We start from the raw sequence: 20132 nt of genomic DNA, 5'->3' as shown, positions 1-20132 counted from the left end.
CCCCCACCCCATCCCATTCAGGGCCATCTGTTACTTGTTACTTGTTCCATGAGGTTTTGCACAATGCTACCCCTGTTCTGCTATTATCACATTCTACTTTCTTACCTTTATGCCACCATCAGTACCTTTTTTAGCACTAACCGCTACCATTAACACTCCTTTGTCCTTTAATTCATGACATCTTTACCTTCCTTTGTCCCCACCTATTGCTGGCCTTCTATCCAGCTCCACTTGTCCCACCCCCTTTTAACAATATAAATTTCATCACATTTCCACTTCTTCAGCTCTGAAGAAGGGTCATATGGACTCGAAACGTTAACTCTGTTTCTCTTTCCACAGATGCTGCTAGACCCACTGAGTTTTTCCAACATTTTCTGTTTTTGTTTCATAAGAAGAAGCCATTCTCGTATAGGAAGTCAGTGCCCATGTGAATGATCCTCTAGTGCAATACTATTGGTGCACCCCACTTTCTGTGGCAATCCCAAAGAATCCAGCACCCTTTCAAGGAAGCCAGTCCAGATTTACTCTTGTAGAGTTGATAGACACTTTAGGCGGGGTGATTTTATTTCTAAATAAATTCATGTTGCATACAGGTGGAGGTGGATTGATTTCAACCCATTACCTTTCCCAGGGGCAGAGGTTGATAATCACTCCCAGTAATGCTGCTTCCCTTCCTTCCAGGAATAAATTTTTTATATATATGATTCATTCTTGAGATGAGAATGTTGCTGGCAAGGCCAGTATTTATTGCCCATCACTAACTGCCTTTGAACAGGTGGGTAGTGAGGGAGCAGGAGGCGGGTGTCAAGTTGCTGCGTAGTGACCCAGCATTGCTGGTGGTTTTGCTTCCTGGTAGCAAATTAACTATCATCCACCAGCGAGTTTTGGGGAGTAGTTGATCTCATTTCCCTCTACCAATAGTTGACTTTGACCCTTTCACAGTTGTGACTCAGGCTGAGAATTGGCTTCCTCTGAGGTGGCACTTGGGTTCCTACCCTGGCTGGCATGGCTAAGACTGAATGCTTGGTGTGGAGGGAATCACACCTGTGAAGTTGCTTTTCAGTGGGACTTCTGACCCAAAGCATCACTTCATGAGAGGACAATTTTTTTAAAAAAGAAATTGTGAATGATGTTACTAATATCAGGTGCTGGTTTTAATCTAAATAAATCTACTAATGTTCCCGTTTCATTCCAGCTGTATAAGCAGAGTATACACAATGTGGTATCTGATTTTGTGCCCCTGATTATGAGCACCATCATGCTGCAGATTACACCTCAAGCAAGGTGAGCATTATTCCTCTGGGTGGTGCTGTAGACTGCAAACAGTGATTACTTTTGTTGTGCAAATTTTTATTTGGTATCTGACCATGTGTTTAATATAATTTGAAATGTGGCCTTGGAACAAAAACCCAGATGATGGAGTGAGGAGTCTCTATGGGTACTGAATATAATCTGAGGGGTGATTTGCCTGACAAGCAATTTTGGTTTTTCATCAGAAAATCTTCAGACTGTAAGGTTGCAGTGTTGGAGTAGCCCTTTATGGTTTGATAAATGACCGAAAGTCCTGTGACGGTCATAATCTCCTGGTTTGTGTACTGGTTCAGATGACTTCTGTTTCTGGTAATGGACACTTGAAGAGTTACTGCTCATTAAACTAATCCTGCCCTTATCCCAGGAGGTGTGGAAGTAGCAAATTTTGGGAAGGCCTGCTGTTTTGGAGATCTTTTGACCAGAATGTCGGACATTTCCTCTTCTCGCCCTCCCTCCCACATGCCCCTCTCCCCTTGATCTTTCTTCCCCCTCCCTCATTATCTTTTTTTTTTGTGTTGCTAACAGTTAATTGGGAGCCCTCCCCATCCCCCTCCCTTACAATGCCACTTATTTTATGGCTTACTTGAGAATCATTTTGCCTTTAATTAATGAACGGAGTATAGAAACTATTGAAAGACTGATGCCCTACTAAACTCCAACACAAACTTCCAGAGTTCTCCGTGCCAAAGACTAAGCAAACCTTGTTGAGATCAGGGGAGGAGGAGGGAGCCTTTGGAGAAAGTTGTATTCTTTGTTGTTAGCAAGCGAGGCCTGCAGAGACAGGTCTCATTGACTAGCAGCTTGTTTTATGTCTTGCAGATAGTCTGGTCAAACATCATTCAAATCAGTTTACAATTGATTTGCAGTTAGCATTTTTACATTTTGTGAGCCGGTTAAGATATGAGCTAGAACTAAATAAATTGTTGGCTGCATGCACCAAACCAATAGTTGTGTTTTGGTAACTGAGAGACTTTATTTTGACCTATGAAAATCTTCAAAGTTTAGAGCATGCAAACCAAAATATATAGACAATCATGAAATTCCTGAACGGTGATGATTACACATATTCATAATTGACAATGTAAACATCTGATATTAAACCTGATGAAACACTCATTCTGAACCAAGCAAAATTTATAGACCTTTTTGTTAGTGAGTAATGGCTGTCAAAAACTGACCCAAGTAGGCTGGGCTGGGCAACACAAAGGTATGTTCAGCTGCTCCTAGGGCTGGAACGCCATATTCTAGTCTAAACTGCCGATGTGTTTCGAGTGTTGGTATCCAGGGTACATGGCTAACAAAGCCTAATGTTTGCTTCCACCCCCACCCCCTGAATGGAGCTTGTCATTGTTTGGTTTGGAATATCTTTGTATTGACCGTTTGTGCAACTGGTTTTGTACTGAAAGATATTATCCATCACACCAGTCAGAGACCACATATAATGCCTACTAGGCATTGGTACTGGACCCTCTGCTGATAAGGGGGAAATAAATAGTGTCTTTGAAGTCTCACTGACAGAAGTGTTAAGTTTGTTGTTTGGTGTGTGGCATTGGGGTTTGTTGGGTTAATGCTGTTGGAAACCTTTAATTTGTTGGTTTTAAAAGCTGAGTTGTATGTATAGTCACTCAAGCAGTCAGAAGCAGTACCAGTTTTATGACATACTACACAGGGTTACACGATATGTTGCACCAATGCTTCGTTAATAACTGTAATAATCATCAATTCTTGAGGTTTAGTTTAAAGGCATCATTTTCTTAATTAATTCTGAATGAATTGGTGCACCTCTTGTTTCATTAAAGTGTAACTATTTGGAGGTTTGGGTCTGAAAGGATGTGCTTTTTATCGTAGGCAAAGTAAACTTTACAATAAGGAGCTGTATGCTGACTTCATCGCTGCACAGATTAAAACATTGTCCTTTCTTGCATACATCATAAGAATTTACCAGGTACGTTTCTTTCTAATGAACTCTGCTTGGAATTTAAACATGCAAGAGAGATCCTGCATGTAATTATTTTTTCCTTTCTAGGATTTGGTTGGAAAGTATTCACAGCAGATGGTGAAAGGAATGTTACAACTGCTGACTAATTGTCCTTCTGAAACTGCCCACCTACGGAAGGAACTGCTAATCGCAGCCAAGCACATTCTAACCACCGATCTTCGTAACCGTATGTAGTTTTTGTGCTGTGTACACCTGAGGGGTCTTGCTGGAATGTGCTAAATTAATATTAAAATTGAACTATTCCAAGTTGGTGTGGGATGCTGATTGTTTTAGTTGTGACAGCACGGACTTCTGTTTCGAGTTATTTTCTCACTTCTCCTTCTCCGCTCTCCACCCTACCTCCCCTAGTTCAGTGAGGGCGAAAGACTTGGCTCTGCTCCTCAGCCATTGCTCTTCTGAGCTGATGGCTAGAATGTATACAGGAGCCCAGTCAATGATGCTCCTTCCAATGTTCTGTTTTTGATGCTGAAAAGCCCAGCCCCTACTACACACGTTGGTATAGCTGGACTTGTTGGAGTGCAATCCTATATGGTCATTGCCCAGTGTGCTGGTGCCTCTCTGCAGTGTTGCCTTCCAACAATAGTGTGGCTGTAGGCGTGAATTTATGATATCTGTTAGATTTGTTTTCTATCTGACAAGCAGTGAAGTGAACTTCTCAACTTCTAGATGAGAGAGCCCAGTCTCTTAATCATCAGCCACCATGGTAATTGATGTTTACTTTGTGCAATTAGATATTTACTACTGTGCTGGACAGTAGGAGCACTGTAAATATGTTAGGATAATATAATTGCGTTAATGTTTCACAAGGGAAAAGTTGATGATGTTTAATTAGTTTTATGTCTGCATTAATGAGGGAGAGTTGGTGGCTCTCTGCATAATACCAATCATTCGTTTTACAGAATTCATTCCATGCATGGATAAGCTGTTTGATGAATCTGTGCTAATAGGCTCAGGGTACACAGCTCGTGAAACGCTGAGGTAGGCAATCAGTCTGATGCACTGGAAATATGCTGGGCCATTTAATTAAATAGTGCCTGCACATAAAAAGAAAATGCTACCAGCAACTTGACTACAGATGGCCTTTTGCATTAAAAGTTGCTATAATTGAGTATTCCACTTTGTTGCTTAAATGCTGACATTTTGTACATTTTCACCTTTCTTGGCACTTCAATATGAGCACGCTTCCAAGTGCGTGTTTGGAATCTCATTATGAGCATTTAACTGCAACACTATCACCTCCTAATTTTACCATATGACCTATTTTGTGTAAATCTTTTGCCATTATTTGAATTTTTGTATGAGTTCAAGTTCCCATGACATACTTAAAAGATACTTTAATGAAAGGGGAAGAATTGAGGCATTTTAATTTGTGTGTTATACTTGAGGTGATCCTCCTAACCCACAAGAGTAGATTAGTTGGTAGCCCTCATCTCTGAACCAAAAGGCTGTGGGTTCAAAACTCGATCCAGAGTGCACAAATTTAGGCTGACACTAGGGAGCGCTGCCTGTCAGAGGTGCTGTCTTTTGGATGAGAAGCTAAACCAAGGCCTCATCTGCGCCCTCAAGTAGAAGTAAAAGATCCCATGGCATTATTTCAAAGAGGAGCAAGGGAATTCTCCCTAGTGTCCTGGCCTATATTTATCACACTTTCAACATCACCGAAACAGATTATCTGATGATCATCACATTGCTGTTCGTGGGAGCTTGTTGTGTGCAAATTGGCTTCTACATTTCCTACATTGAAACAGTGACTACACTTCAAAAGTACTTCATTGATGTAAAGCACTTTGGGATGTCCTGAAGGTGTGAAAGGCTGTATATAAAGGCAAGTCTGGCATCATTTCTGAGTGAACACAAGAATTACGAGGAGTAGACTGGCCCATCAAACCTGCTCCACGATCTGATAAGATCATGGCTGACCTGACTGTGGCCTCAACTCCACTTTCCTGTCTGCCCTCCTGTAACCCTTGACTGCTTTGTCGATCAAAAATCTATCTAACCAAGCCTTGAATATATTCAATGACCCAGTCTCCACTGCTCCCTGAGGAAGAGAATTCCAAAGACCAATGACCTGAGAGAAAATTTCTCATCTGTCTTAAATGGGCAATGCCTAATTTTTAAACTATGTCCCCTAATTCTAGACTCCCCACATAGGGAAACATCTTCTCAGCATCCATGATGTCAAGTCCCCTCAGGATCTTGTATGCTTCAATAAGATCCTCTCATTCTTCTAAACTCCAATGGGGATAGGCCCAACCTTTCCTCATAAAATAATCCCTTCATCCCAGGAATCAGTCGAGTGAACTGTCTCTGAACATTTTCTAAAAGCAACACTTCACTATTTCTGTACTTGATTCCCCTGGCAATAAATGCTAATGCTCCATTTGCCTTCCTAATCACTTACTGTGCCTGTATACAATCTACAAGTTTTGTGATTCACTTACTTGGACACCTAGATCTCTCTGTAGTGTAGAGTTCCTTAGTATCTCTCTATTTAAATGATGTACTGTTTTTCTATTCCTCCTTCCAAAGTGAAAAAGTTCATATTTTCCCACATTGTAATCCATCTGTCAAACGTTTGCCCACTCACTTAAAAATCTATCTAACTCAGCCTTGAATAAGTTCAGTGAGCCAGCCTCCACTGCTTAACCTATCTAAATCCCTTTAAAGACTTTTATGTTATCTTGACAGCTTACTTTCCTATCTATCTTTGCGTCATCAGCAAATTTAGCATACATGGATAAACAAAGATACTTTCAGGTCATGATCGTTATTGTTGGCTTTTTGGTGATTAAGTGCTAAGATAAGGGCCATTTGGATGACACAGCAATAGATGCTGTAAAATGGAATGACAGTTCATTTTCCTCCTCCCTATCACTGAAGATTCTCACATGAATGTATAAAATTGTATAACTATCCATATAGAATCATAGCATAGTATTGTAGGTTTGTTATCCTATGGTAGGAATGTAAGTTATGTAAATTAATTGTTAAAACTTACATAGAATGATAGAATGCAGAAGGTAGTCATTCCAACCCTCATGCTTGTGTTGGCAATTTTTGTTATAAGCTAGAAAATAATCTGCAGAGAGAGTTGTGTGGGCCTTATGTACAGGAAATTGTAATTCTGTTGTAAAAATTTTTTACTTTTTTTGAAACAGACCTCTAGCCTACAGCACTCTGGCTGACCTGGTGCATCATGTCCGTCAACATCTTCCTCTGAATGACCTGGCCCTCGCTGTTCAGCTGTTCGCAAAGAATATAGATGACGAATCATTACCCAGCAGCATCCAGACAATGTCTTGCAAGCTTCTGTTGAACCTTGTAGATTGTATTCGTTCAAAAAGCGAGCAGGAGAATGGGAATGGAAGAGATATTCTCATGAGAATGTTGGAGGTACAGGGCTAGATTGTACTGAATTTTAGAAGCAATTTCTTGGTTGTCACTGTGTGAATTTCTAAGGCTGGTGTTATATGCTGTTGTATAATGGCAATACAAAAAATAAGGGTAGCATGTATGACTTAAATGGGACTGAATTATGTATGCTTGCCCTTGTCCTATTGCCTCCTACCCTGCTTTACCTTAAGCCTACTGTTAGCCTCACACTGCATCATTCCATGGGGCATTCAACTGGCACTATATTCAAAACTTTGCATCTATACACAGTTCCTTTCAACTTTGTCTGTTTTATAAATTCCTCTGTAAACATTTCCAATAGGAACTGGTTGTGTAAACTTGTCACATTGTCATTACACACGTCTGTCAGTGGTGATGCCTTAAAGCCTCGGTATTGCATGTCCCTGCTCCTCAGTTTGTGCTGCAGAAAAACTCCTGGGGAAAAATTTTCCCCCCGTTGGGTGGGGGGAAGAGCAGGAAAGGGCGTGAGTGGGCGGGCTTCCGATCAGCAGCCCCGGGTGGGAGTCCGCCACTATTTTACATGGATGGGCCAATTAAGGCCCGCTCAGCGTGATGTCCGCCAGGAAGCACTATGCGCTCCTGTGTGGACGGGATGGGGGGGTGGGGTGGTGCGGGGGGAGGGTGGGATTCCTTTAGCCAGGAGTGCGCTCTTTCACACGTGCGCATGAAAGAGCAGACAGATCTCCCTGAGTCTAAGTGCTGCCCCAAGGAGATCGGCTCCGTTTTGAAACTTTTAATGAAGGAGTTTAAAAATTTTTCCTGCCATGTCCCCATATGTGACAATGTCACATGAGTTGGGACATGTCCATAACTTTTATTGCAACCTTTCATTAAAATTTAAAAACCCTCACGAAGCCTCATCCCTCCAGCGGATGAGGTTTTATTTTTTTTTCATAAGCCTGCCTGGGCTCCCGGCCTGCTCACGCCAACCTTTGGACGGGCAGGTCCATTAATGAGCTGAATTGGTTTCTCAATGGCCTTAATAGGTTGCGTGCCCGCCGACCTGAAAATGTAAACGATGCGGAGTGACGTCGGGAGTTTCACCCGATGTCATCCCACGTGTCGGCAAGCAGTCCCCAGCTCTCCCCCCCCACACTGCATGCTGACGGAAAAATTCTGCCCCTAGGCTTCAAACAACTCTATTCTGCTTCCCAAATTGCTGCACATAACTTGCTGTATTTAATTATAAATGATATGGATGCAAATTATAACTGAGAAAAGAATATTTGATTCAAAATGGGTACGGTGAGCCCAGGTCAATTAATGAACTTGGGGTGTTATAAAGTGGAACAGCAGAATTCACTTCCTACCATCCATCCTCACTCATGTGTTTGTCACTGACTTTAGTTGCCTAGTTTTGGGAGGAACTGAGAAGACATTTGTGTTAATTGCATATTAATTGAGTATTCAGGTAGTGGGCATTAACTGGGGGTTCACTTGGGCTCCCTATGTACAGGAACAGACTGAAACTGTTTGTTGGGTTTGGAGGTGCGTGTTTATAATGTGTGCCTCTAAATAAAAACCCTATTATTGTGTAAGGATTAGGCTCCAGTTATATCCTTCACCATTTGGCAACCTGGAATTGAACCATCTCCCTTAGAGGAAGTGATTGAAGTTGTAACTTTCCTTTTCACTCATGGAGCTGATCAGTTGTCAATGAAGTGGGATTGCTGACAGATGATGACCTAACTAGTGTGTGGTTAGGGGGTTGTGGTGGCGTTTGTGAGAAAAAAGCAAAATTTCCAATTTCCCATTTGTGCCCTGGTTCTAGGTCTTCGTGCTGAAGTTTCACACCATTTCTCGCTATCAGTTGTCCACTATCTTTAAGAAATGCAAGCCGCAGTCTGAACTGACTGCCACAGATGCCCCGATTGCAGCAGCTCAAGCAACTCCGACGTCATCTGTTCCCCCTCCTGCCCCACCGACGCCCACCCTCCCTGCACCAGCCTTAGACAAACACGGGGACAAGGATAAAGAGGAGAAGCAGACCTTCCAAGTGTCTGACTGTCGCAGCTTGGTGAAGACGTTGGTATGCGGTGTGAAGACAATTACATGGGGCATAACTTCATGCAAAGCACCAGGAGGTGAGAGACCGATGATGCTTGTTCTCTTGCTTTTCACCTCTGCCTAATGCTGCATCATATACACTTCAGCAGCAGTTGAACATTTTCTAAGAAATCATTAATTTGTTTTGGGAATCCCTGATTTTAATTACTGCACTGTTGGCAACTGTGTCGTCAGCTGCCTGGGCCCTAAACTCTGGAATTCCCTCCATACACCTCTTTACCTCTTGTCCCTTCTTTTAAGTCACTCCTCAAAACTTACCTCTGACCAAGTTGTCCTAATATCTCGCGATGTGGCTCGGTGTTAGATTTTATTTGATAATTGCTCCTGTAAAGTAATTTGGGATATTTTGCAACATTAAAGGTGTGATATAAATGCAAATTATTATCATTTAATTCTTTCAAGCGGTCAGGTTTAGAAAGATTCATCTGACATTTGCTGTCAGATGTGAATATCCAAATGTGGGGGAAACTGGTGGTGAAGAAATGAAGGTTGGCACCATAATTAAGCATTCCGCTAATAGCGAGGAGTCATGCAGTTAATATCTGTATCATATGTCAGCGAGTAATGCTGATGAGCATTTTCAAAACTGTATGTGCAGTAATTATATAAAATTATGTAAAAATGTTTAATATGTTTTAGGCTGTATGCCATGGGAGATGCACAAATGCATTAAAAAGGTTACTTTTGTGTGATCATTAAGTGCAGTCTGAAAGATTTTTTTTTCTCTATTTCTCAGAGGCATCCTTTATTCCCAACAAGCAGTTACAGCCCAAAGAAACACAAATTTACATCAAGCTGGTTAAATATGCAATGCAGGCCTTGGATATTTACCAGGTACTGTATCAGTGCTGTACTTTGATAAGGTTGTTTTGACTTAGTGGTGTTTTATATGTTTTGATGTCTGTCGGTGGTGTCCAAACAGCAGCCTGCCTGTCAGCCACATCTCCCCCACACTTGGGCAACCCCACCTGAGAAGATAACTCTGCCTTGTCTGCTTTTATAATGTTTTTATTTAATCTCTGGCCTTAGGTGCAGATCGCTGGGAATGGGCAAACTTACATTCGGGTGGCCAATTGCCAGACGGTGAGGATGAAGGAAGAGAAGGAGGTTTTGGAGCATTTTGCTGGTGTTTTCACTATGATGAATCCTTTGACATTTAAGGAGATATTTCAAACAACTGTACCGTACATGGTCGAAAGGATTTCAAAGAACTATGCACTTCAGGTGACAGGCATCCTCATGTACAATTTTTATGAAGATTTAGCCAGTCATAAGTGAAGCATCACACCGCTATGTAAGGGATTTTTTTTTTTAGCAAAGCAGAAAGAATTTACACTAAATCATGTGGTTGACTCTTAAATGCTTTCTGAACAAGGGCAATTAGGGATGGGCACTAAATGCTGGCCTAGCCATCGATGCCCACATCCCATGAACAAAGAAAAAGAAAAAGCAAAACACTGCAGATTCTTGAAATCTGAAATAAAACCAGAATATGCTGGAAAACGCTCAATGGGCTAGGCAGCATCTGTGGAGATGGAGACAGAGTTAACATTTCAGGTTGATGATCTTTCCTCTATATTTAAAGAATTTGGACATATGTACACTATGTAGTTGTGAGGAGAACTTGTTGGAATTTGTTTTGTAAGTAAAAAGAAAATTTTAATCTTGGAGTCTTTTAGCCCAGGTGCCCCAGGTAACTCCCAACTCCCTGACATTCAGGCACAGATGCAGGTAATATCTGGCCCCATACTATGACTAGGTTGGTCCATATATTAAAATGCTGAAACAAATCCTAACATTACACTGGAGCCCCAACATTTGAAAGTCCAAGGGGACTAGTGGGGGGAAAAACTTTGTACTAAGACATTTCAATGTCAGTTGCTTGCTGTTTCCCCTGTAGCCCTGAAATGGCTTTCCCTGTAATTATTATCCAATTTCCTTCATGGGTTATCTTCAAGTTATGTATTTAAAGGTTTTAAAAAGATTGAAGCTATGTTTTCATGAAGGTATAATAATTTTCATATTTTTCTGGTTTATTGTAAAATAGGTTTATGGGGGTGAACAGTTAGGTCTGTCTGTGTGTGTGAGATTTAATTATGTTTATTAGCCAAGCAGAGTGCAAGTTGAAGTTATCAAAAGAAGTAAGGTGTGGAAGTGTCTTTAATATGCTAATGGATAAACATGGTTGGGGTCTTGGCCTGTTAGGTGTAAAGGGAATTTGCATTTTTAGATAGATGAAGGGGGGATTTGGTTTTGAAAGGGATCTGTCTATTTACAAATAGCCAGAGAAGCAAGCTAAGTGTTCTGTAATAAACAAGTATTTATTTTTCTCAAGGGTTACTGACAGTATATAGTGACAACATGAAAGTTTTTATTTTATGAGGGAGATACAGTTTCAAAGACTTATGAAACAATAGAATTTAAGAAGAGAATGAGGCTATGTGTCAGGTGAAGGCATCGTAAGATCTAACAGGAGTGTGTGAAATAGCCTTCATGAAGCCTCCAGTATTTGTGTGTAAACCTGTCGACTACAGAAACCGAAGCTGGAGAAGCCATTTTGAATTCCACTGTCCAGGGTATTGTGTAAATTTGCGGGATCTGTTTAAAATCTAAAATCCATTTTGGACCATTGCTTTAAAGGGGCTGTAACTGGGAGTCAGGTTAATTAGGTATTTTAGGAGTTATTATAGTAGTAATTTGTAGTTCTATGTATGTGCTTGAAATCTTCTTTTGTTAACAAATACTTTAATTTAGTTTTTAAAAAAAAATCTCAAGTCTTGGTGGACTTTTTACTTCTGAGTTCAGTGCACACATCTCGAAATAAATACAAATTGCAAAACCATTGTGATAGTGCGATCAAGTTTTCCTCATGGATTTGATCTGCCTGGCACATATCATCTGCATTATGTGGTGGGCTGGTTTGGCAGTACCATGTGCTAAAATCATTTTATGTTTTCCTTATTTTTATTCCCCTGTGTACCCATCTTGAATTGTGATGGGGTCCATCAGAACTAAATGGATCAAAGGCAAAGTTGCAAGATGACCTAAGGTGCATCATTAGCCACTTATATGGGACAATCTGAGTTTTGCTCTCAGTCCTGCTTTGTTTGAGGTGCTGTTGATTTTGACTTCTGTAACAAACCCAATCTCAGCATTGACAACTGTGATCTTGTCTCTGCTGGTCTGTGAAGGCTATTGCTAAATTTCGTAGTGTTGTCAACCTGTTCATTAAGCAGTGTTGAGAACGTGTTCTGCGCTGCTCTGCAATACCAGACTGATAGGCCTCTATCACTAACACATCAATTTACTAGGTCACTGCTGGCCATTTAAAATTGATCAGAGTTATGTATATTATATTTTGACAATGTAAATGCAGAATAAAATCAGATACTGGTCCTAGAATTCATTGTTTGTAATTTGCTTTTAATTAATTGTCTGCTACAGATTGTGGCCAACTCATTCTTGGCAAACCCTTCTACCTCAGCTCTGTTTGCTACAATTCTGGTGGAATATCTTCTAGATCGGCTTCCAGAAATGGGCTCCAACGTGGAGCTCTCCAACCTCTATCTCAAGCTGTTCAAACTGGTGTTTGGCTCTGTCTCCCTGTTTGCAGCCGAGAATGAGCAAATGCTAAAGGTAAGGAGGAGATGCAGAAGGGAATGAGAGAGGGGATGATAAGTTCTCACAGTTGTGTGGATATTGCTTGGAGAGTGAATTGTTTTCACAATCCAAGGCTGCTGTGTAAGTAAAATACTGCGGGTTTTATGACTGCTTTGATGTAGAGGTAGTGGTGCAGCTGATAGGGTTAGATGAAGAGGGAAGCGAGGAGTCCTTCATGGAAACTAAACTTCAGCTTGGACTAGTTGAGCCAAATGGCTGCAGGCTGTGTGTTATTCTGTGTTTGGGAAAGAAGCTGCTTGAAGTTAGCAAGATTTTGGCAGCACCTGGTCTAAAGGAAAGGGAAATAAATGGTTTTTGGTTATATTTTGATTTTGAAGTCTCCTGGGTCTTGGGTTAGATAGGTTTGAATAAACTCTCAGAATCAAGTTAAATTGTCTGGCTTTAAGCATATGATGCTGCCAGGTTAAGCCTTCTGACAAAAAGAGGTTCCTGTTCCAGACGCTGAAATAGCCTTTTATCGATTCCTTCGGTTCTCAAATTGAAAGAAAGACGTGTTTGTATAGTGCCTTTCACAACCACCGAACATCTCTCAGACCCTTGCGGCCAGTTAAGTACTTTTGAAGTGTGCTCACTGTTGCAGTGTAGAAAACACAACAGTTAATTTATGCTCCCACAAACAGCAATGTGTAAATGATCAGATAATCTGTTTATGTGATCTTGGTTGAGGGATAAATCTTGGCAAAGACATTGGGGATAACTTCCCTCCTGTCCCTCAAAATTGTGCCATAGGAATTTTTACATCCGCTTTGAGAGGACAGGTAAACCCTTGGTTTCACACCTTGTCCAAAAGATGGCACCTCCGACAATGCAGCCCTCCCCTAGCACTGCTCTGGATTGTCAGCCTTGATTTTTGTGCTCCAATCCTGCAATTACACTTGAACTCGGAGCTGAGTGAGTGCTACCAACTGAAACATGCCAACACTAAAGTATCCAAATATTGTTTCAGTGTTTTCAAACACTCAGTGCAGTTTGAAGGATGAAGAAGTAAAGTTTTACAATGTTAAATTACTTGTGTGCTGGGTACTGGGAATAATGAGTGAGAAAGAACTCTATTTTATATAGGAACAGGAGGAGGCCATTTAACCCCTGGAGTCTGTTGGCTATTCAATGCGACCATGGCTAATCTGTGATCTAACTCCATATATGCATCATTGCCCTATATCCCTTAAACCTCTGGTTAACAAAGAACCATCAACCTTATATTTATAATTAATAACATCATTTGCGGAAGAGACTCCCAAATTTCTACCTTCCTGTCCATGAAGAGCATTTCCTAATTTTGTTCCTGAAAGGCCTGCCTCTAATTTTTGGACTATGTGCCCTTGTCCTAGACTCCTCAATCATCAGAAATAGAGTAGATAGTTTCTGTCCATCAGCTCCCTATAATATCTTGAAAACTTTGATTGAATCACCTCTTGATCCTCTAAATTCCAGGGAATGATTCATGTACCCTCTCCTCATAATTTAGTCCTTGGAGCCCAGTTATTATTCCAAAAAATAGACATAGTGCCTTGTCCTCTCCTCTATATCCTAGTGCCCTTCACAAACGTTCGAAGACATGTTCAGTTAGTCACTGTTGTTATGTAGGCCAGTCTGGGTTTTTCTTTGCTGCTTTCATCCTTCTACCCCTTCCAGTAATTACTTTAAATGCTTCTTGTCGTTCAAGACTCTTGTTTGATTTTTGCAATGTCTTTGTGTGCGGGGGAAAAAAAATATTGGATTTTGACTGATGGAAATTATGTGACTGTTTTGAAATGTGGCTTTTCTTGGTGATTAATGGTTTAACATCTAATTTTGCTCTATGAAGGTCACTTTAAAATATTATATTAAAAATCTCTATTCTTTTGTTCTCCCCTGTCAGAAAATTCAAGGTCGAGTGAATTTAATGAGCTGTAACAGCAATTTAAATGTTTGGATCCTTTGGCTTGTATGTTAATGTTGTTTCGTTAGATTAGGGAATGGCTGTTTAAACCTTTGAAATTAACTGAGTAATAAAGAGTCTCTTGTGAATGTGGTAGCATAGTTTTAAAAAAAAAATAAAATTACAGCTTAATTTTTCCAATAAAGTCACTTTTACTCAGATCAGTGGAGCTGGTTTTCTTGAGTGATTATGTGAAATTGGGTGGATGGCTTGTTGTATGTCTTGTGATACACAAACCATCACCATTGATGGGGCAGGCAGAACCTCTTGTTTGACCTCTCATCTAAAAGACAGCATCTCCGATAGCGTGGAACTCCTTCAGTGTTGGTCCTGGAGTGTCGATCTGGATTTTGTGCTCAAGTCTCTGGAGTGGGACATGAACCCACAAACGCCTGAGAGGCGAGAGTGCTACCCATTATGCAACAGCTGACTTCAATCCCAGACTGGAAACCCGCTAACACCAAATTTCATTGTATTTTAGCCACATCTGCACAAGATTGTGAACAGTTCTATGGAGCTTGCTCAAACAGCCAAGGAGCCATATAACTACTTTCTGTTGCTTCGAGCCCTTTTCCGATCTATTGGGGGTGGCAGCCACGATCTCCTGTATCAGGAGTTTCTGCCATTACTGCCTAACTTGCTGCAAGGTAAGAATGTAATTACATTAGTTCCTGACTGTTCAACTGATGAAATAACCCCAGGTTCAATCAATATATTTCAAGCTTTGATAAAATGTATTGGGCACTTAATTGAAATGAACATTAGCTGAAGCATGTTCCTTATTGAAGATAATTCCCTTTGAGTCCTAAATCTGCTTTGTAGCTTACAGGTGCTGGACTGAAAATGTACCACTCAAAAGTGGATTTTCTGTAAGTTGTAATGCATAGAACCAGGGTATTTTCTGATTCAGTATCTGTAAATCAATGTTTTCACTTTTCGTAACTTTTATTTTTATCACAGCATTTAGCAAGCTAAATGTTCAAGCTGAAAAAGCATTACCTCCTAAAATTATACTATATGCATGAGACACATGTGCTCAACAGCTGTTTGAGAATACAAATGCAGTAGAGTGATAGATGTTGTTTCTGCCATACTTAACGCTGTTTTTGTTGCAGGGCTGAATATGCTGCAGAGTGGCCTGCATAAACAACACATGAAAGATCTCTTTGTAGAGCTATGTTTAACCGTGCCCGTCCGACTCAGTTCCCTCTTGCCATACCTGCCAATGTTAATGGACCCATTAGTATCTGCGCTTAATGGCTCTCAAACCCTGGTCAGCCAGGGCCTACGGACGCTGGAGCTATGTGTAGACAACTTACAGCCTGATTTTTTGTACGATCACATCCAGCCAGTGCGAGCAGAGCTCATGCAGGTAAAACTGGGACAGTGTAGTACATTAGGAGATGTGAATCTGTCAAACCTTTGTATCTTGATTTGTTGTATGTTTAATAGTTAGATCATATAGGTGCCAGGAAGATATGCTGGCATGGTGGTAATGTCACTGGACTAGTAGTCCAGAGGCCCAGACTAATGCTGTGGGGCATGGGTTCACATTCCATCATGGTGGTTGGTGGAATTTAAATTCAATTAATAAAACCTGTAATTAAAAGCTATTCTCAGTAATAGTGATTGTGAAGCCATTGTTTATTGTCGTAAAAACCCATCTAGTTCACTGATGTCGTTTAGGGAATGGAATCTGCTGTCCTTAACTGGTCTGGCCTAATGCGACTGCAGACCCACAGCAATGTGGTTGACTCTTAACAGCCTCTGAAATGGCCTAGCAAGCCACTCAGTTCAAGGGCATTTAGGGGTAGGCAACAAATGCTGGCCTTGTCAGTGACACCCACATCCCACGAAAGAATAAAAAAAAAACAGCACAGAAGTTGAACCTATCATGCCAGTGCCAACTCTTTGAAAGAACTATCCAATTTGTCCCCCTGCCCCTGGTCTTTGTATAGCTCTGCATTTTTTTCCCCTTTTCAAGCATATATCCAGTTCCCTTTTGAAAGTTACTGTTCAATCTGCTTCCCTTTTGAGCAAAGCATTCCAGATCATCATAACTCTTTACTCAAAAAAAAATCTTCTCATCTTTTGCCCCAGCTTTTTTGCCAGTTATCTTAAATCTATGTATTCTAGTTACTGCCCCTCTTGCCAATTCTGCCAGTGGAAACAATTTCTCTTGATTAACGCTATCAAAACCATTCATAATTGTTGTACTCCTATTTTGACTAATCATGAGTTTGGATAGAACAGAAAGCTGTACAGATGTGTGGACGTGCAACACCTAATATAAAATAGAAAATATATAGATTGTTCATCTCTTGCACTGTTCTCAGTAATCTTTTAGCCCTTTTTTTAAAAAAAAGAAACTGATTGAACTTCCAGTTGCATTTGAAATGATAAGACTGCATCAAATCCGAAAATTGCACAGCGGAAGTAATCTGATATTTTAGCGGCTCTGTATAAAATAAATCCAGCCAAATTGCTTTTAGCAAGGGGAATGTTCGAAATAATTCAAACCATTGTATTTCACCAAAATTTAAATTGGGAGTTGAATTCTAGTTTTAAAAGGTAAGGAAATTGAAGTGGCTTCACCATTGGATTTCTGGAAAAAGTAGGTTTGAAACTTCCCAAATTGGCTCTGAAATGTTGTAACGTGAAGATGTTAATGTCATTCATTGTTACCTCATGGAATAATACTGGAAGCTGGAGCTAGCAAACCCCTCACTACTGTAGTAAAACAGGGTGTATTCACTTGTTTTATGTTCAACCAATTCAATTCACTCCATGTGATATCAAGAAACAGCTGCAGGCACTGGATACTGCAAAGGCTGTGGGCCCTGACAACATTCCGGCAATAGTGTTGAAGACTTGTGCTCCAGAACTAGCCGTCCACCTAGCCAAGCTGTCCTAGTACAGCCCGAGCACTGGCATCTACTTGGCAATGTGGAAAATTGCCCAGATATGTCCTGTCTACAAAAAACAATCATCTAATTACGTTCCCATCAGTTTACACTCGATCATCAATAAAGTGATGGAAAGTATCATCAGTGCTATCAGGCGGCACTTAGCTCAGCAATAGCCTGCTCACTGACGCTCAGTTTGGGTTCTGCCAAGGCCACTCAACTCCTGACCTCATTACAGCTTGGTCCAAACATGGACAAAAAGATTGAGGTGAGACTGCCCTTGGCATCAAGGCAGTATTTGACCGAGTGTGGCTTCAAGCTGCCCTAGCAAAATTGAAGTCATTGGGAATCGGTGGGGAGGGGGGGTACTCCTCTGGTTGGAGTTGTACCGAGCACAAAGGAAGATGGTTGTAGTTATTGGAGGTCAATCATCCCTTTCCTGGCACACCACTGCAGGAGTTCCTCAGGGCAGTGTCCAAGGTCTACCATTTTCAGTTGTTTCATCAATGACCTTCCCTTCATCATAAGGTTAGAAGTGGGTCTGTTTGCTGATGATTGCACAATGTTCAGCACCATTCGTAACTCCTCAGATACTGAAGCAGCCTGTGTCCATATGTAGCTAGATCTGGACAATATTTAGGCCTTGGCTGATAGGTGGAAAATAACATTCACACAGGTGCCCGGCAATAACCATCTCCAACAAGAGAGAATCTAATCATCGCCCATTGACATTCAATGGCATTACTTTTGCTGAATTTCCTACTAACAGCTTCCTGGGGTTACCATTGACCAGGAGCTGAATTGGATCAGCCATACAAACACTGTGTCTATATGAGCAGGTCAGATGCTGGGAATTCTACAAGGAGCAACTCACCTCCTAAATCTCCAAAGCCTGTCCACCATCTGCAAGGCACAAGTCAGGAGTGTGATGGAATACTCTCCACTTGCCTGGATGAGGGCAGCTCCGACAACACTCAGGAAGCTTGATACCATTCAGGACAAAGCAGCCTGCTTGATTGGCACTGACATTCAGTCCCTTCACCACTGATGTACAGTGGCAGCAATGTGTACCATCTCAAGATGCATTGCAGCAACTCACCAAGGCGCCTTTGCCAGCACTTTTCCAAAACTGCGACTTCTATCGCCTAGATGGACAAGGGCAGCAGATGCCTGGAAACACCGCCACCTGCAAGTTCCCCTTCAAGTCACCTCAAGTCATCTGACTTGCAACTACATTGCTGTTCCTTCTCTGTCGCTGGATCAACTGCTGAAGCTCCCTCCCTAACAGCACTGTGGGTGTTCCTACAGCACATGGACTGCAGTGTTTCAAGAAGGCAACTCGCCACCACCTTCTGCAGGGCAATTAGGGATGGGCAATAATTGCTGTCCCAGCCAGTGACACCCACATCCCATGAACAAATAAAAAAGTACTCCTGGTATGAAATTTAAGCATCTTGAATTGTCCTGTAATTTGAATTGAGGAATAGCAAAAGTAACAATTTTTATACTTTAAAAAATTGAATCTTTGGATAATTTGAATTAAAAGGATTAGATTGTAATACATTCTTGAGTCAGAATAATGTTTCTATTTAGAGATAAGCGAATTAACTGATGATTCCAGCTTTTGTCTTTTTAGAGCATGGGGAGACAAATACGATGAACATACATTTTTTAAAGCTCAAAGGACTATTGATCTCAAATGAACACATGGCACTTTCATATATCAACTGTCTCACATATATATATTAATTCCTACTCCAAAAATAAATCCAATTGTCCATTTATACCGTTCTTCCCTGATGACTGTTTCCATAACTTAATTACCTTGTGCTTGAAGAATTCCCTTATTACTCTTAATGTTCCCAGTTTCAGCTTTTGTTCGCCAGTATTGTAAGCATTCACTATAGTCAAGCTATTTGCCTGGATCAACTATGTTAATATCCTGTATAATATTGAGAACTTCAGTTGGATTGCAAGGTTACTTTTTTCCCTCAAGAACCAGCTCAGCTTTCTTAGTACAAGAGCAAAATACTGCAGATGTCAGAAATCTGAGCTAAGAAGCAAAAAATGCTGGCTATAAGATCATAAGATGTAGGAGTAGGCCATTTGGCCCATGACCCTTCTGTGCCATTCATTAACATCATGGCTTATCTGATCTTGGCCTCACTCCTGTCTGTCCCTCATGTCCCTTGACTCCCTTGTTGATTAGAGATCTGCCTAACTCAGCCTTGAATATATTCAATGACCCAGCCTCCACTGTTCTCTGTGAAAGAGAATTCCAAGTCTAGTGACCCTCAGAGAAGAAGTTCTTTCTCATCCCTCTCTTATTTAAACTATGCCCCTGGTGCCCCCACAAGGGAAAACACCCTCTCAGCATACACCCAGTCGAGCCTCCTCAGAATCATATATGTTTCAAAAAGATTGACTCTCATTCTTCTAACCTCATGAGTATAAGCCCAACTTGCTCAACCTTTCTTCACAAGACAACCCCTTCAACCCAGGAATCAGCCGAATGAACCTTCTCTGAACAGTTTCCAATGGAAGTATATCCCTTGTGAAGTAAGGAGACCAAAATTGTACTCCGTATTCCAGGTGTGATGATCATCACCCTGTACAACTGTTGCAAGATTTCCCTATTTTTATACTCCATCCCCCTTCCTAATTACTTGCTAACTTTTAGTGATTCATGCACAAGGACACCCAGACCCTTCTGTACAACAACATTCTGCAGTCTCTCTCCATTTAAATTAAATTCTGCTTTTCCATACTTACTGCCAAAATGGACAATCTCATGTTTTTCTATGTTATACCCCATCTACCAATTTCTTGT

General features: G+C 41.0%; 1 protein-coding gene across 2 annotated transcripts in view; it reads left to right on the top strand.

Annotated features, from left to right (window-relative positions):
• LOC121288057 (transformation/transcription domain-associated protein) overlaps nucleotides 1-20132 on the top strand; it is a 211960-nt gene that overhangs the window by 16064 nt on the left and 175764 nt on the right. For both annotated transcript variants that reach the window (XM_041206337.1, XM_041206336.1), the window contains exons 10-20: nucleotides 1196-1284; nucleotides 3160-3256; nucleotides 3338-3476; nucleotides 4210-4288; nucleotides 6472-6706; nucleotides 8499-8811; nucleotides 9531-9628; nucleotides 9824-10018; nucleotides 12239-12430; nucleotides 14878-15043; nucleotides 15512-15768. In XM_041206337.1, coding sequence (XP_041062271.1) covers nucleotides 1196-1284; nucleotides 3160-3256; nucleotides 3338-3476; nucleotides 4210-4288; nucleotides 6472-6706; nucleotides 8499-8811; nucleotides 9531-9628; nucleotides 9824-10018; nucleotides 12239-12430; nucleotides 14878-15043; nucleotides 15512-15768 — 1860 coding nt within the window. The remainder of the gene's footprint in view (nucleotides 1-1195; nucleotides 1285-3159; nucleotides 3257-3337; nucleotides 3477-4209; nucleotides 4289-6471; nucleotides 6707-8498; nucleotides 8812-9530; nucleotides 9629-9823; nucleotides 10019-12238; nucleotides 12431-14877; nucleotides 15044-15511; nucleotides 15769-20132) is intronic.

The sequence above is a fragment of the Carcharodon carcharias genome, chromosome 15, assembly GCF_017639515.1.
Source record: "Carcharodon carcharias isolate sCarCar2 chromosome 15, sCarCar2.pri, whole genome shotgun sequence".
In the NCBI taxonomy this organism is placed as follows: Eukaryota; Metazoa; Chordata; class Chondrichthyes; order Lamniformes; family Lamnidae; genus Carcharodon; species Carcharodon carcharias.
The sequence above is the reverse complement of the archived record's forward strand: the minus strand, read 5'-3'. Positions and strand labels throughout refer to the sequence as shown.